This window comes from Oryctolagus cuniculus, chromosome 6, assembly GCF_964237555.1.
Source record: "Oryctolagus cuniculus chromosome 6, mOryCun1.1, whole genome shotgun sequence".
Taxonomy (NCBI): Eukaryota; Metazoa; Chordata; class Mammalia; order Lagomorpha; family Leporidae; genus Oryctolagus; species Oryctolagus cuniculus.
This window is the reverse complement of record NC_091437.1, coordinates 46,067,250-46,084,754: the sequence shown is the minus strand read 5'-3', so window position 1 is coordinate 46,084,754 and position 17,505 is coordinate 46,067,250. Positions and strand designations below refer to the sequence as shown.

At 37.1% G+C, this 17,505-nt stretch overlaps 1 protein-coding gene across 4 annotated transcripts in view; it reads left to right on the top strand.

The window, feature by feature from the left end:
* Positions 1–17,505, top strand: part of RNF145 (ring finger protein 145) — a 44,698-nt gene that overhangs the window by 22,826 nt on the left and 4,367 nt on the right. For all 4 annotated transcript variants that reach the window (XM_070076387.1, XM_051844420.2, XM_051844419.2 and 1 more), the window contains exons 5-9: positions 3,425–3,660; positions 6,455–6,630; positions 10,901–11,041; positions 12,477–12,659; positions 16,378–16,525. In XM_070076387.1, coding sequence (XP_069932488.1) covers positions 3,425–3,660; positions 6,455–6,630; positions 10,901–11,041; positions 12,477–12,659; positions 16,378–16,525 — 884 coding nt within the window. The remainder of the gene's footprint in view (positions 1–3,424; positions 3,661–6,454; positions 6,631–10,900; positions 11,042–12,476; positions 12,660–16,377; positions 16,526–17,505) is intronic.

Below are 17,505 nucleotides of genomic sequence, written 5' to 3'. Positions count from 1 at the left end.
ACGAATGAACTTCACTACTTTTGTCCCTTTCTTCCTTCCCTCTCTGCTCCAGTCCTGGGTGATTTTGAGAGAGAAGGAGATGTGCTAGGTTGAGGAGAATGCCAACCACAACCACTCTACCCTCTCCCAGTTGCAGGTTTCTATCTGTAGTCTCACAGGAGGCCTGAACTCGAATAAGGAAGTCCCAGTTTCAAGTCAGTTCCAAAGTTTTGTTTCTTATTAGATTGAGACTGTATTGTATGCTAGACTAAAGAAATTGCAGGGCTTTCCAGTAGAACCAGCTAAATTTATGTCAGTGGGAGACAGAAATACATGTTGCTTTATGACCATATCCCGTGAGTTAATGTATTTAATAATATTATTCAGCTATGAAATTATTTGCTAGATATTTGAAAATATTTTGCTAGGAAGTTTATAAAGTTTTCTTTTGTGATGGATGCACTTTTCTGTAAATCTGAGGGTTATTTCTTTAAATTCTTCTTATCAGTGGTCATGGCCATCTGTTTACTCAATTAAATTTAAATTAATTAAAAATTAAATAAATCCATAAACTGTTAAGTAGTGTGTTTCCTTCCAGTTTTGCTTTTAATATAAATTCCTACTCATTTTTTTCCATTTCAGTAATAACCTTAATAAGAAAGAAAATAAACAGGCAAGTTGAATATGCCATAATTTCTTAGAGTGTTACAAACTCAGAGATACTTCTAATAGTGGAGTGCTGAAATCCAAAGAATATGTTGTGATTTTGATTTGGTTGAAATTAGCATTTGGAATAGGCACATCAAAAACAAACAGCTTCTTTCAGAGCTACAGGGGAGATTCCACTCATAACAGGACTCCTTCCTTCTTCCACCGACGTGATCGGATGACTAGCCTTCTCTTTGGGAGAATGTGTCCATGTGCCCTGTGAGTCACATTCTTCTGTGAAGGAAGATAAATGAAGCCCGTAACCCCAGAGCCGAGCACTGCCTGTGCTGGCGTGGACTTAGGGGAATTTTCAGAGTTTAGAGGAAGTTCACATCATGCTGAACAAGGAAATTTAAGCCTCAAAGCTCTTAGTAGAGTGAAAGTAAGAGATGCCAGAATGACAGTTCTTCATTCCTAGTTCCAAACATCTCATCCAAGTATTTCCTTTCAGACTTTTAACTTTTCTAATTTTTAGTTTTTTTATCAAAGAAATACACTCACTTCTTCTTCTTCTTCTTTTTTTTTTTTTTTTTTTTTTTTTGACAGGCAGAGTGGACAGAGAGACAGAGAGAAAGGTCTTCCTTTTGCCATTGGTTCACCCTCCAATGGCCGCCACGGCTGGCGCACTGCGCTGATCCGATGGCAGGAGCCAGGTACTTATCCTGGTCTCCCATGGGGTGCAGGGCCCAAGTACTTGGGCCATCCTCCACTGCACTCCCTGGCCACAGCAGAGAGCTGGCCTGGAAGAGGGGCAACCGGGACAGAATCCAGCGCCCCAACCGGGACTAGAACCCGGTGTGCCAGCGCCGCTAGGTGGAGGATTAGCTTAGTGAGCCGTGGCACCGGCTAGAAATACACTTCTAAAAGTTAAGAAATACCACAATTTTATGAAAGAAATCTGCTTTTTCCTATGTCACCCTTCCTCATTTTCAGGTGTAAATTTTTTTTTTGAAAGATTTATTTCTTTGAAAGAGTTATAGAGAGAGGTAGAGACAGAGAGAGAGGGGTCTTCAGTCTGATGGTTCACTCCACAAATGGCCGCAGTGGCTGGAGCTGAGCTGATCAGAGCCAGGAACTTCTTTGGGATCTCCCATGTGAATGCAGGGGCATAAGGACTTGGGCCATCTTCCACTGCCTTCCCAGACACATTAGCAGAGAGCTGGATCTGAAGTGGAGCATCTGGGACTGGAACCGGTGCTCATATAGGATGCCAGTGCTGCAGGCTGGGGCTTTAACCCACTGTACCACAGTGCCAGCCCCTCATTTATCTTTTTGAAAGCTTTACCAATTTTTTTTTTATTTGAAACAGAGAGGGACAAAAAGATCTTACATCAGCTGGTTTTGAGACAACTGGCTAAACATTTTGAAAAACATACTTAGATCTTTATACCTTATTCAAAAATAAAAATAACAAAGATATTTCAAAAAGTTTTTGAAAAACTATGCATGGATTTCAAATTTTTTTTACGCCAAAATAACCTTTATTCAACTCATTTATCCCCTGAACTTTTTAAAACCCTCTCATAGGTGGGACTTGTCTAATCTTGAGTAGGGCACTATATAGTAAACCATAGCACCAAAGATGGAAAACATTGACTAGTTTGACTATTTTCGATAGAAACTTCTAGAAGAGAATGAAGTTACTGAAAATACTAAGGCAAGTGACACCATGGAAAATATGGTCATTGGTGACAAAAGATTAATATCTTGATCAAATGTGGGATACATGCTAATGGGCAGAGAATATAAAGAAACACTTAACTGATATTTTTACATACCTACTGGTATTGTTTGGTCCCACTGGTAACCAATAAAAATTAAGCATTTTAAAAAACTTTAAAAATATTCCTGTTCTTCCTCTATCAAAATTGTACTTACTGTTGGCATGTCAGTAGGAAAATGGTAAAAATACAAGGTTAGTTGTTTCTGGAGAACAGACTGTATGCATTGACTTCAAACTGCATGCATTGACTTCAAAATTTTTTTACATTGAAATCATTTTATCATTTAATCCTACTTGTCCATGAACTTTTTGAAATATCCTTATATTGTGTTACATAATTCAGTATAATGTATCACACAACTATTAATACCCATATATAATAAATGCTAATATATGTATATTAATGTGGAAAGATAAATGCAATTGTAGTGAACAAGAAAAGCTCATTATAGTATATACCTGTGGTGTTCATATGGAATGTAATTATGCCAGATCAAATTGAAATTTGATTTAAAATATTATCCAGGGTTGGGCATATAGCATAATGGTTGGATTGCTGGTTGGGATGCCTGCATCATGAGTCAGAGTGCTTTATTTGAGTTCCAGCTCCTCTGCTTCTGATCCAGCTTCCCACTGGTGTGTGCCCCAGGAGACAGTCATGATGACTCAAGTGAGACCCAGTTTGAATTTTGGGCTCCTGGCTTTGGCCTGGCCTGGCCTGGCTGTTATAGGCAATTTGAGGGTGAAACCATGGATGGAGGATCTCTCTGTGTTACTTTCTCTCTCTCTCTCTCTCTCTCTCTCTCTCTGCCTTTGCTTTTGCCTTTGCCTTTGCCTTTGCCTTTGCCTTTCAAATAAAATGAAAAATAAATAAGAATTTAAAAGCATATATTATCTGGCAGTTGTAGACGTCTTAAAGCTGTGTGATTATCCTTGTCAGCAGTGTTTTTGGTTTGTTTTTATTTTGTGGATACCAAATACTCAAAATTCAATGCATTCTGTTTCGTATTTTAGGTCAGTTGGTGGTATGTACTTTATGCTCCTGTGTCATGAAAACGAAGCAGATTTGGCTCTTTTCAGCTCACATGCTTCCTCTGCTAGCACGACTCTGCCTTGTTCCTCTGGAAACAATTGTTATCATCAACAAATTTGCTATGATTTTTACTGGATTGGAAGTTCTCTATTTTCTTGGGTCTAATCTTTTAGTACCTTATAACCTTGCTAAATCTGCATACAGAGAATTGGTTCAGGTAAGCCAGACATATATAGATAAAATTCTACGTCAATATTGAGTACATTAAAGATCTAGTTCATTTTTATTTCATGATCGTAGTTATGGTAACTTTGTTTTTTACAGTTTCAAACCAGCAGGTATTGTCAACTCAGTTATGAGTGTCTGAGGTTCTTGCGTTGAGAAGGCAGCAGAGTGAAGTGTCTGGGAACCCAGTGTCTGGGTCCCCATCCTAATGCTGCTGTCTCCCAGCTCTGTAACCTTAGAACAGATCACAGTTTCATTTTCTGTAAAATGGAGCTAATAATAACAGCATTGTACTTTCATGGGGTTGCTGTGAGATTTAGATGAATTCAGTTACAGGCAGATAATGTTCAGTATGTGAGAGCTGTTGTAATGAAGACAAAAATAATAAATACCCAAGAGGTCAGCGCCTAGGTTTTCTCCTGATTATAGTCCACTATGACTACACTTTCATCCTTTTGTTTACCTAATTTATTTAAACTGAAAAGTTAAATAGTTCTGGGTTATGATATGATAGCTTTTGTTTTAATATAATACTTGAACAGACTTTGCCAATAGAACATGCCTCTTACAATATAACCTCTCCCCTACTTTTTCAGCCTTTACATTAGGACAGATTATTCCCAGAGACAAACAATAGACACTTGGGAGATGAATGTTTTATTTAACTGTTGAATTTCAACATATAAAAGATACCCTCTCTTCTGTCTCTTGACTGTGTATATGCCCTTAAGGGTACAGGAAGTGCTCAGATTGACCAAACTGATATTGCTAAATGAGATGTTCTCTTGTGGCCCCAGGAGCAGAAAAAAGTTTCTTAAGCACTTGACCGTAGCCTAATTCTACCTTCTTTCCTCATATACAACTCTTAACCTGGGTGGCTTTCCCAGAAAAGTATTCCAAAGAAGAGGAGGTTATTTCCACACTCTCAGTGAAGAGCCACTTCACTAGTAGAGATTGTAGTTGTATTCAGAGTAAGAGCCACACATTTCAGATTTATATTTTTTCTTTGAATTCAGTCTTGGGGAACTATCCTTGTTTGTAATAAACAGTACATAGTCAGTAAATATTTATTGACTGCTAAATATTTATTTAATAACCATAAAAACAAAGCCTCCATTTTTCAATGTCATGTTTACTCTTGTTTGCCGAAAGATTGGTGTGTCATAGGTGTGGTTGAAAATAAATTATAGGCTTGGCTAATCCTCTGCCTGCGGCGCCGGCACCCCGGTTTCTAGTCCTGGTTGGGGCGCTGGGTAGTCCCGGTTGTTCCTCTTCCAGTCCAGCTCTGTGCTGTGGCCTGGGAGGGCAGTGGAGGATGGCCCAGGTCCTTGGGCCCTGCACCCGCATGGGAGACCAGGAGGAAGTACCTGGCTCCTGGCTTCGGATCGGCGCAGCGCCAGCTGTAGCGGCCATTTGGGGAGTGAACCAACAGAAGGAAGGCCTTTCTCTCTCTCTCACTGTCTACAACTCTCTCTCTGTCTCTCTCTCTCACTGTCTAACTCTGCCTGACAAAAAAATAAATAAATAAAATAAATTATAGGTTCTGAAATTTGTGACTTGGAAAAAATTGGATAAGCAAGATGTGGAAACAGGTTTTTTACTGGTCTCTTCCTTGAATGGAAAGGGAGAGAAGTCCTGTCTCAGCCTCAATGATCAGTTTGCCTCTAATAATAATTTTACAGCTATTTGGGCAATTTGCTTTTTGCAAATATTTTCTAGTTGTGGAAAATACAGGTTAATTGTGACTGTGTTGTAGAAATACTATTTACTGGACTGGTGAAAACATTTTAAATGTGGAATAATATGCACATTAATGTATTTTGACTTAATAATTAAAGACCTTTATAGCTTATTGAAGCATTCCAGTGTCGCCCTGAGAGAAAGATTCCAGCAGGACCAGTGCTGTTTGTAGGCTGCCTGGATAAACCCTGCTATTTCCAGGGTCTGTTCATTCTTAGTAGCTCTGGAAACTTGGTTACTTCTAGGATCTGAGGGAGAATCAGATTCTAGCAATTTATTCTTTTTTTTTTTAACTTTTATTTAGTAGATATAAATTTCCAAAGTACAGTTTATGGATTACAATGGCTTTTTTTAGTCAGTTTTATGAGAGATTATTTTATAAAAGCTGAGAAACCAATTCATTGAGTTATAGTACACTACAGCCTTTTTCCTGATATTAATGTACTTGGCAAACCAAATAAGCTGAGTGGTATCACAGCTGGAGTGAGGGCCATTGATTTGTCTGGGGGAAAAGACTTGCTTGCTGTCTTTGTTTTCTAACAGAGTACACTTCTCCAGTGACTCTGTCTTCTGTGGAACTATTTCTCAACTGTGATAGTCCTGAGTAAACCCTGAAAAATTCTTACTTTTCTATTTTCCTTTTTCTTTGCCTCTCAAGAATAATTCTGTCATTCACACTAGTCGTAAGTCTTTCGATTAGACATACATATTTACTCATATCTCCTCACACTACTTTAAGGTAGTTTCTGACCTTATTTTGACTTTACCCCTAAAATATTAGGACAGTTTGCCATTGTCACTAGGTGAGTATGTATGTTAGTTGTTAATAATAATGCAAATTAATAAAACTTTAAAAGCGTGTTGTTTACTATGTATAGAACTAAAGTGATTTAGCTGGAGCAATTTTGCAAAAAGAAGAAAACCTATTTAAATTTTCACTTTATGTATTTAAGCTAACTTTGAAGGATTTAAAAGTGTTAATTAAAGATGATGCAAGTTTTTGTTTTTTGTGGTTTTTTTTTTTTTGGTCTTATTTTCTTGTTCAGGTAGTGGAGGTCTATGGCCTTCTTGCATTGGGAATGTCCCTGTGGAATCAACTGGTCGTCCCAGTTCTTTTTATGGTTTTTTGGCTCGTCTTATTTGCTCTTCAGATTTACTCCTATTTCAGTACTCGGGATCAGCCTGCCTCACGGGAGCGGCTTCTCTTCCTTTTTCTGACAAGGTAATTAAGAGCCTGTGATAACTTATATACGTGTATAAGGAAGAAAAAACTTTGATCTGGGAATAGTCAATTTGGAAATTACTTTTATTGGTCATATTACACTACTTCATAATTAATGAGGATAAGATTTTTACTTAGTGGACACCTGAGGTGGCAATCTGGGGAACTGCTAATATAGTTCGGATGGTACCTTTGTGCTTTGAGCCAAAGTGCAGCAAATGACTTAAGGAAAGGCACACAGTGGGTTGTAAAACTAATTTTTTTTTTCAATTTCAAGTTAAATTTTTGGGTCATTAAGTGAAAAGTGTTACAAAATAGCTATCATTTATTATTTAATGTACTCATTACTATTAAACACTCTCCCTCACATTTGGTCTTCACAGCAACCCTGAGAGATAGGTGCTTTTTTATAATTACCATTTTACAGCTAAGGAAACTATTAGAAGTTAACTTGCCTGGATGATATTGCTGTAAGAAGTATAGCTGATGCTCAATCTACTGTGAATTCAAAACCATTTGCTCTCACTGTGTCCTCTTATTTTTAAGTTTTACTTTAATGTTGAGATAGAGTCAAGTAATTAATGAAATGGGTATGTCATGGTACTTCACTGTTTTCACTCAAAAGAATTTAAGGTTTGGTTTTTCAAATTTAATTTGTTTTTAAGTCTTTATAGTTATTGGAGTCCTTTTTCCACTTTAGTGTCTTTATTATAAGGTTATGGTAGGATCCATGTTTGTCATTCTTTTTTTTTTTTTTCCTAAAGATCTATTTATTTGAAAGTTAGAGTTACAGAGAGAGGAAGAGAGAGAGAGAGAGAGATGTTCCACCTGCTGTTTTACTCCCCAGCTAGCTGCAACCGCCAAGGCTGGGCCAGGCCGAAGCCAGGAGGTTCATCCAAGCTCCCACATGGTGGCAGGACCCAAACACTTGGGCCATCTTCTGCTACTCTTGACATGGAGCTGCATGGAAAGTGGAGCAGCCAGGACACAAAGCAGCACCCACATGGGATGCTGTTGTCTCAGGCTGCAGCTTTACCTGTTATGCCAGTCCCACATTTGTCATTCTTCCACTCTGAATTTCAAGCCCTCAGAATGTAGTACAAGGCATACATATTGTGTCCCTGACTCATTGTCACTTTATAAAAGGTAAGAATGAAAGTCTGTCTTCTTGCAAAGTAATTATATGAATACCTGAATAAAAATTTCAAGTTCTAGTTACTAAGGCTATTGTTTTTTCAACCATCCAGTATTGAAGGACTGTGTACTAAGTGGCAAGGGAATGAATAAGACATTTAAGACAAATTAACTGTCCTTAAGGACCATGTTACTAAGATGGAAAACATTAACACAAATCTAAATGTCAATATAAATATAATGTATTTATTTATTTTTATTATTATTTTTTTGACAGGCAGAGTAGACAGTGAGAGAGAGAGAAAGGTCTTCCTTTTGCCATTGGTTCACCCTCCAGTGGCCGCCGTGGCTGGCGTGCTACGGCCGGCGCACCGCGCTGATCCGATGGCAGGAGCCAGGTACTTCTCCTGGTCTCCCATGTGGTGCAGGGCCCAAGGACTTTGGGCCATCCTCCACTGCACTCCCTGGCCACAGCAGAGAGCTGGCCTGGAAGAGGGGCAACCAGGACAGAATCTGGTGCCCCAACCGGGACTAGAACCCGGTGTGCCGGCGCCACAAGGCGGAGGATTAGCCTAGTGAGCCGCCGTGCTGGCCAATATAAATATAATGTAACAATATCTATTTTAAAAAGGAAGTAAGATAAACCTGGTACTGAGACAGATTTTGTTCTTTCTGAATATAGGTTAACACTTTTAATTATAAGTAGCTTCTATAAACACAGTAAAATTGATATCAGACATTTTAGTGACCAAGTCAGTATTAAATAAGTTTGTTATTGTTTTTATGTAAATATTATGGAGAGTTTATGCAGAATTTTTAAATTATCTAAAAAGTTAAAAAAAAACAATTTTATGATGAAAATATTCTCAGTGTGGGATTGGAATTGGTTGTTGTTACCCATTGCAAAGCACAATCAAATTATGTGTAGCATAGGATCATGAGCTTAACAAGTCACTAGGCTGTGCATGAATTTGGGCTTCAGTTTACAAAGAAAGAAAATAATAGGGGTTGGCGTTGTGAGTTATGGTATAGGGGATTAAGGCACTGCATACAATGCCAGCATCCCATATGGGTTCCACCTCAAGTCTGGGCTGCTTGTCTTCAGATCCAGCTCCCTGGTAATGGCATAGGAAAAGGCAGTAGAAGATGGCTCAAATGTCTGGACCCCTGCCACCCTCTTTGGAAATCCAGATGAAACTCTTGGCTCATGGCTTCGGCCTGGCCCACCACTGGCCATTGTGGCCATTTTGGGGGGTAGACTAGCAGTTGGAAAATCTCTGTGTCTCTCCCTCTCTCTCTCTCTCTGTAACTCTGCTTTTCAAATAAATTAATTATTTTTTAAAAAAAGCACTTGTTTAAAAAGAAAAAAAAAATACTGGGATTGTAGATACCTTATCAAAATAATTTATCTTTCTATTCCTTTTCTATGCATAGCCAAGACAGATTGCTCTTACTCAAGATAAAGAAAGTTCTGGTTTGGTTTTTAGTTGAGAAGTTCCCATATTGACTCCTTTGTTGATTTAGAAACCTGTAAGAGTTGTTTACTGTCCTTGTTGATGCTGTTGTATGCCAGGTTATATTTATATTTCCTTGCCAAAAAACAACTTATTTACAGAAAGGGGATTGGGCGTTGACCAGTGTATTCTGATTAAATAAACAAACTAACAAAATGCACGTGCAAACCAGGCTGAACAACAAAATATTTTTTATACAGCCAGAAAAACGGGAAAAAACTTCTTTAAATTTCCCAGACTCTTTCACTTCCCCAAAGCTAGGCTGAAACTTTTTAAATTCTTCCATGTGAACTCTTGAAGAACAGCACCATTTTGATTTCTAAAGTGACAAAGAGAATGTGCTCCTGTTTAGCACTCTGTCATACTGATTGAGTGTCAGAGATTTCTCTAAATGCAGAGATTAGAATAGAGAAAGAGTTTGAGAGTTCAGTTTTTAGGCTTTTCCAATGAGAATGAAGTAAAATTTTGGTATTTCAGCCATGAGTATCAAATTTTAAAATTTTAAATGTTTTGTTTAAACATTATATTGTGATTTCTGTTAGAAAATTGTCAAGCATTTCACAAGTTAGATTTGTAGGAATACCATAAAATGCCTTACTTACTCTCTTAGCTATCTGCCACAATGATGATGGATCTTGGCTCCAGACAGAAAACCAGACATGGTTTTCTCATGATAATTCACCTTGATATATGTGAAATTAGATGCTTTCACCTAAAAGCCAACTAGAAGTAATTGTATAGGGAAGATGACTGTACAGAAGCTTGGATCTGTGTGTTGAAGGACAGGAACTGGGTTGAATGAATTCCTTTAACTATACAAATGAAATTCTTTTCTATGATTCTAAGCCTCAAAATAATACATTCTGTGTAAATGCTGAATCTAGCTCATGAGTACAAAATAGTGCATATTGTTATAAAATACACGTAAGTTAATACCCAGTATGTTTTATGAAAATATATCCAAGCTCTGGTGGAAAGTCTGCCAGTTATTCTTATAAATTGTATCATAGCAAACTTTATGGTAAAAGTTTATATTAAAATTATTTTCAAATAGGTTTGAATTATATTCTTAGAAATGCCTTTAAAATAACTCTTCAAAATGTGTTTTAAATCTGAATTAAATTACATTAAATACTATAACACCTATAGGGTGTAAGATCCTTGTTGCCATGGGAGGAGTTGGGGTTTCAGCAGGACCTAGTAGTTTAGTTAAATAAGGAGTTACAGCAAGAATAGACCTGCAGTGTGAATGTGAACAGTCGTCAACATTTGGCAGAAGGAACAATGGGCAACTGCACATGTTTCTTTTGAATACTTAACTTAGTGTACTAATTATATGTTTGTTTACTTTTGAACAAAATTTAAGATCTCTGAATTTTACTACATTTGAAGGAGATGGAGAAATAAGAAAATTTAAGACCTTTTTCAGATCTGGTATGCTGAGATAGAAAAATGTAGGTTTGAATAAGTAAGACAATTAAGTTGTTAGTGAGTGACTAGGTGATTTCATCTGAAATTCAGTTTGGGATGTTTTAGTTAATGAGGTCAAGCTTGGTGGTTATTTAAAGACTTACAGTGTTTTGTTCTAACTGGAATAATTCCCTCCCTCCCCCTTTTTCCAGTATTGCTGAATGCTGCAGCACTCCTTACTCTCTTTTGGGTTTGGTCTTCACCGTTTCTTTTGTTGCCTTGGGGGTTCTGACACTCTGCAAGTTTTACTTGCAAGGTTATCGTGCTTTCATGAATGACCCTGCCATGAATCGGTAAGTAAATTTAGTTGAACTTAGAATGTCTAGACATATAAATTCTAGTATCAATGTCTTTCTTTGCTTGAAAAATTTTAGGGGAATAAGAATTGTGATCAGTGGTTGTAAAAATTGGACGAAAGTGTTAGGGAAAAAAATAACCAAATTCCCATTTAAAGAAAGATGATTTTTTTAAAATATTGTGTGTAGGAAGGGAAAATATGTATTATGGAAAAATTATGCATGGATTTCAAAAGCTTTTTATGTGAAAATATACTTATTTTTTAATTCCATTTTTCATAGACTTTTTGAAGTATCCTCTTTTGTTCATTACCACATACTATGGGTATGTGGAATAAGGTGCTGTTTTGTACCTTATTTTCTTTATTTAATACATTTTGGTGAGGAATTTCTGTCATCACATATATAACCTTTGATTCTTTTTGATAAAGAATATCATTCCATAATATGGGTGAGTTTCTTTTTTCTTATTTTACTATTAGGAAGAAATGCTGCTGTACCTTTCTACAAAAAGAGACTTAAAAAAACTTTTAATTAGAAAAAATTTAAAGCAATAAAGTTGAGTGAATAATAAAATAACCCCCACATACTCTTCCACATATATTGCTGGTCTCCCAGTGATATAGCCAATCATGTCATACATGCCCCTCTCAACTCTTCCCACCCTGCCCACCTTATAATCCTCTGGGTGCAGTTGTTGGGAGAAAATCCAGCATACAAGTCAATATAATTTTACCCATAAGTAATTCATTCCTTCTGTAATTTGTTGAAAAAAAAAAAGTAACTATACCAAAATGATCATTTCTGGTAATAAAATTCTCACATCCTGTTTGCTGAACTAAAGATCCAAAGAAGACTCATAATATTGAGACCCTGCTTTCTCTGTATTTTCTCCTTTCCATTTATTTGTTGAAGATACCAGGTTGTTTCTCCTATAGAGTTTTTCAGAGTTTGGGTTTTGCTGACTACCTCCCAGTGATGTCATTTAACTTTTCTACTATTCACTCTGTTGTTACCAGTAGGATTATTGAGTTGAAGGATGAATATATGTTAAATTAACTTAGCAGATGTTTCCCCAGACGGGGTTTATCTTTGTATATCTCAGCACTAGTGTGCTCATTTTCTTAGATTCTTTGTTAGTATTTTTGTGCCACAAAACCTTGAAATGTTTGCTCATCTGTAGTTTATAAAACTGTGCCAGTTCTTTGCTCATTTGTGAGAGTTCTTTATAAAGCAAGCTACTGGAATAAAACATTCTTGGGAATTTGTGTATATTTTATTTTCATATGAGAATTAAATTTCAGAAATGTGTATTTAGCTTTTTGTTTATGTCTACTGATTCTTATGATTCTAAGCCTCTGGATTATTTTCTGTTGGAATTAAGTGAAATTTTATTTTTGTTTTATCTTTTCTGAAAATGTTTGCTTTCTAGGGGCATGACAGAAGGAGTGACACTGTTGATCCTGGCAGTACAGACCGGGCTGATAGAACTGCAGGTTGTCCACCGGGCATTCCTGCTCAGTATTATCCTTTTCATTGTCGTCGCTTCCATCCTGCAGTCTATGTTAGAGATTGCAGATCCTATTGTTTTGGCACTGGGAGCATCTAGAGATAAGTAAGAACTTCCTAATGTTCCTTAATATAATTTAATTTAACTCATGTAATATTATTTTCATAAATTTGTTTTCTAAAGATTTAGGGAATTTTTAGAGTTGGGAAATGGATGGGTAATTGGTATTAGCTTAGGTTGATTCAACAAGTTTACATTTTACTTTTCCTGTGTAAATGTTGACTTGTTTGACTTTTTTCCTCTTTAGAGTTCTATACTTAGAAGTTACGTCAAAGGCCATGTAATCATAAACCAACCCTTTCTTTTTCAGAGAAATCTAATACTTTTTATATTTGTCCAGTTTTAAAATTAAGAACAAAGCATAAAATTTAGTCTAGTAAACATAAATAATATATAAATATTCTGTACAGTGCTTGCTTGTAGTTAAAGGAGAGAAGGTATAAGGAGAAATGCAAATGAAGGAGAGAAACATAAAGGTTGTCAGGTAGTCATAAAGGTAGCTGTTTATGGAACCACAGCCTCCTTTAGAGGGCTTGTGGACAGTTGTGGTTCACTGAGGTTTTAATTGGAATTTTTCCCACCATGTGGGACCAAATGAAATTTGTTGCTGGATTCATGTATGTCTTGTATTATAGAAGTTTCCTTGTCTGTCACTCTGCCTTTCAAATAAATAAATCTTTTTTAAAAAGCCAAGCTCTTAGTTCTTTGGCTTGTTGAAGTTTATTTATGGAAATTCTAAAATGCTTAAAATTTAATGTCATTTCTTCCCACATTCTGCTTTTAAAACATATAATATACATGTATATATATATAAAACATATATAACTTTTAACATATAAATTATCAGCTTTTTTTTTATTCAAAAGGCAAAGAGACAGAACATCTTTCATCCATTGATTTACGCCCCAGCCAGTGCTGGGTCAGCCCAAAATCAGGAACCAGGAGTTCCATCCAGCTGGGTCTCCCACATGATTGACAGAGATCTAGGTAGTTGAACCATCACAAACTGCTTCTGGGGTACACATTAGTAGAAGGCTGGAAGCTAGAATTGGCAATGGAGTTGGAACTTACCCAGGCACTCTAGAATAGGATACAGGCATCTCAAGCACTATCCTATAACTGCTGTACCAAACATTTGCCCCTGATTATTGATTATAGAAATAACATCTGGATTTATTGGTTGGAGCAAGCAATTTGTTGAGAGGTAGAATTGTGACAAAGATTCCTAAAACATTTCAAATTAGCATTTTAATTATGGTTCATCAGGTTTATCTTTGTATCTCCATAAACCACACTGCCAAACTGTACAGTTTTCTTAAATGGTAGGGTGGCTAAAAGAATCTATTTAAATAAGCTCCGTGCTCTTGGCTTTGTTTCAGATAATCTTTATCATCATAATTAATAATAGTTATTTGAGATTTATTTTTTAGGTTTAAGATCTTTTGACAATCATTTAAGATGCTGAATTCAAGGTCAAGCTCAGTTAAGTAGCCCTTTGATAGATAGGAAAAGTAGGTTACTTTTTCCTACATAGCATATTTGGTCAACTCTGACAATATCTTTTATTATTGATAATACAACCTTATAAAATTTTTGAAAAAGGAAACAGAATATATAATTTCACTACCATTCGAACCAGCAGATACAATGCTGAGTCTTTCATGTATGCTATACTATTCTTACTACTGGCTTCCTTCTCAAATCCAATGCAAAGGGAATTTAGAAGGAAGGGAGCAACTCCGAAGCTTTGTGTAGGGGAGTCTATGTAGTTATTCTGGCTTGGTGTCTGTGTCATTACATATGATCATTGGAATAGAGTCCCTAAACAGACCCATAAGCATGTGGAACATTGATGTGTGAGTGTGGCAGTAGAGGCCTGTTGGATGAGCAGGGTCAGGTGGGACTCAGCTGTAATGAAGCTGGAAAAATTCTTTCCATTTGAAAGTGGATGAAGGTGGATCCATATCTCAAGCTACAAGCAACAAGAATCAACACTAGAATTGTAGGAGCTTGAATGTCAAAAAGTTTAAACTCTACTTAGGTTAGTTTATTTGGGACCTTTGAGTAGGAAGAGATTTCTTAAACTGACAGAATTAGCTGTGAAAGGCTGAGGTTGACTAGGAAAGAAAGATTAATACATTTAACTTAATAATAGCAGTTTTTAAACCTACAGGTAAATTAGAAATAATGATTACAAACTGGGAGAAGATTTTCATAGTATGCTCTCCTAAGAGTTAGTATCAAGAATGAACAACAACTGCATATCAGTGAGCAAAAGGGGCAGTTAGGAGAAGAATAAACACATGTGAATGAGAAAAGGCCCTGCATCCATAGTTATCACATAAATGTAAATCAAGACCCAATGACAAACTTCCTTATACCTGTAATTCAAAAAGGAAGGAGAAAGGAAAGTTTACTGACCCCAAGGTGGGAGACTTAGGTCCGCAGGATATCCTGGTGAGTGTACAGTCGTGTAGTCACTGCGGTAAACAGTGGCTTTAACTACTCCTCCATGTGCTTGTACTCTAGAGGCACTGGCACATGGGCAGTAAGAGACTAGAAGAATGTTCTAGCAGGATTCAGAACAACCAAAGCCTAGGAACAGCCCAGATGCCAATCAAACAAGAAAGTGAATAAAAATGTGATAATGGTCACATGGAGTGTTAAGAATAGTAAGGCTCATAGCGCTGGCATTGTGGTGCAGCAGATAAAGCCTCCACCTGCAACACTGCCTTTTCATACTGGAGTGTCCATTCAAGTCCTGGCTGGTCTGCTTCTAATCTGGCTCCCTGCTGATATGTACCTTAGAAGGCAGCAGAAGATGGCCCAAATGCTTGGGCCCCTGCCACTGATGTGGAAGACCTAGATGAAGTTAAAAACTTCTGGTTTTCACCTGGCCCAGTTCCATCTATTCTAACCATTTGGGGAGTGAACCAGCAGATGGACAAAACTGTTAAACCATGAAGCAAGCAAGAAAACAAAGTATACAGGTCAGGATAGAGATTTCATGGAACATTCTTGGGGTGGGCCACAGCGTGAGCAGGCTGGCCATTGTTAGGTATGGATGCATTTCTGGCTGGAAGTACGATGCTTGTGCTTTGCTGAGAGGAAAGTTAATTACCAACTCGAGAACAAATGTGGATAAGTTTGGACCTCAAAAATGGGAATGAGAAACCTCAAAGCCAGACTTGGAAATTTTGAGAAGGCATTGAAAATTACTAGAGCTTTAGTAAGATTCATCTGGCTAGTGGTGGCCAGGATAAGTTAGGAGCTAGAGAAGGGAGGAAGAGTGGCTGGTAGAGCTTACAGTGCAGTGGTAGTTGGTCATGTTCCCTCCTTCCCCACCACAACAAGTGTGAAGATTAGTGCACCTGTTTATTGCAGAGCCATCCCCGTGAGACTGCACCCACAGAGTGGATCAGGTAGGGAGAGGCAGTGTCTGATAATTTGAAAAAAAGACCACAAATGATTCTGACACTCCCTCCCTTTCCTAACACAGAAAAGTACTGTGGAATTGCTTAGGGTTTACGACAGAGTCAGTACTGGGAATGAAATTGGAAGCAAATTATGGAAGAAAAAAATGATGCTACTTGAGAATTGACTGAGTATGGTGAGTTTGAAATGCGAAGCCTAGACTGGCAGGGAGAAAGGTGCTCAGGCAGTCTTGATGAAATGTAATCCTGGCAGCAGACCTGTTAGCTGCCGATGTGAGTGTGGCATGACGAGAGGCAGACACTCAAAGAATTATTTCATCTTTCTCCAGGAGTTTATGGAAACACTTCCGTGCCGTAAGCCTCTGTTTATTTTTACTGGTATTTCCTGCTTACATGGCATATATGATTTGCCAGTTTTTCCACATGGATTTTTGGCTTCTTATCATTATTTCCAGCAGCATTCTCACCTCTCTTCAGGTAAGCCTAGGATTAACTAGCTTTTTGTAACTACTGACTTTCTTTTCATCCGGGAAAAGGAATTAAACTTTTTCAAGATTAATGATGATAAGTAGCCTATTTTTGTGATAACTTCCCACCTTCTTTACCTACAACATGTAACATTTAATAGAGCACAGGAATTAGAAGATAATTATTAAGATACTAGATTGTCTTATCTGTGTCACTGTACTTTTTATCAAGGTAATTAAAGCCTTTAGTTGCTCTTTTTCAAAATGGTATGATTGTGGTACAAATCTTAAATTGATAAGTAACTATAAAGTGTTAAAGTATTCTAGAGCTTATTTGGAGTACATTTTAAAAATCAAACACCTATTCAAGAATACCCACCTTCATGTTAAGTATGTAAATATATATCATATGTATGTCATATAGACATCACATTCTGCTAATATTTCCCTAGAAATAGCAAACATTGTAACTTAGAGGCTGAACTTTTGTTGCCTCAGCAGTAAAATAACATGTAGCACTGGCAATAAAGATCTATTCATGAAACCTCAGGAGCTCTGGAGCTACTGGGGTATGTTGGAATGCCATGACATCAGTGCCATGTCAGATGCAGGTAAAAGCATGGGACTACAGATTCTCATTCCTCATCACAATGCTGACTTGCTTATATATTCTATAACCATTTGGTTTCCTGCCTAGATTACTAAGTTTTATACTTAGACAGTAAGACCTGTGGACTGGTTGACATTACAATAAAGATTTTAATATGGAAAACAGAAAGATCTGTTCATTATTCCTTATAGAAGGAAGAATTCTTTGAGAATTAAGGAATAGGAATGGGTATAGTATGAGGAAATTCAAGTTGGAATTGATTGGTTTTGTCATCTGTGAAATAAAAGGAAAGGATGCATCAGAGAAAATGGATCACTCATTGAGTAGTTTTAGAAAGTTATGTCTAAAGGTATGGCTTTTTGGTATCTAATGCCTGGATT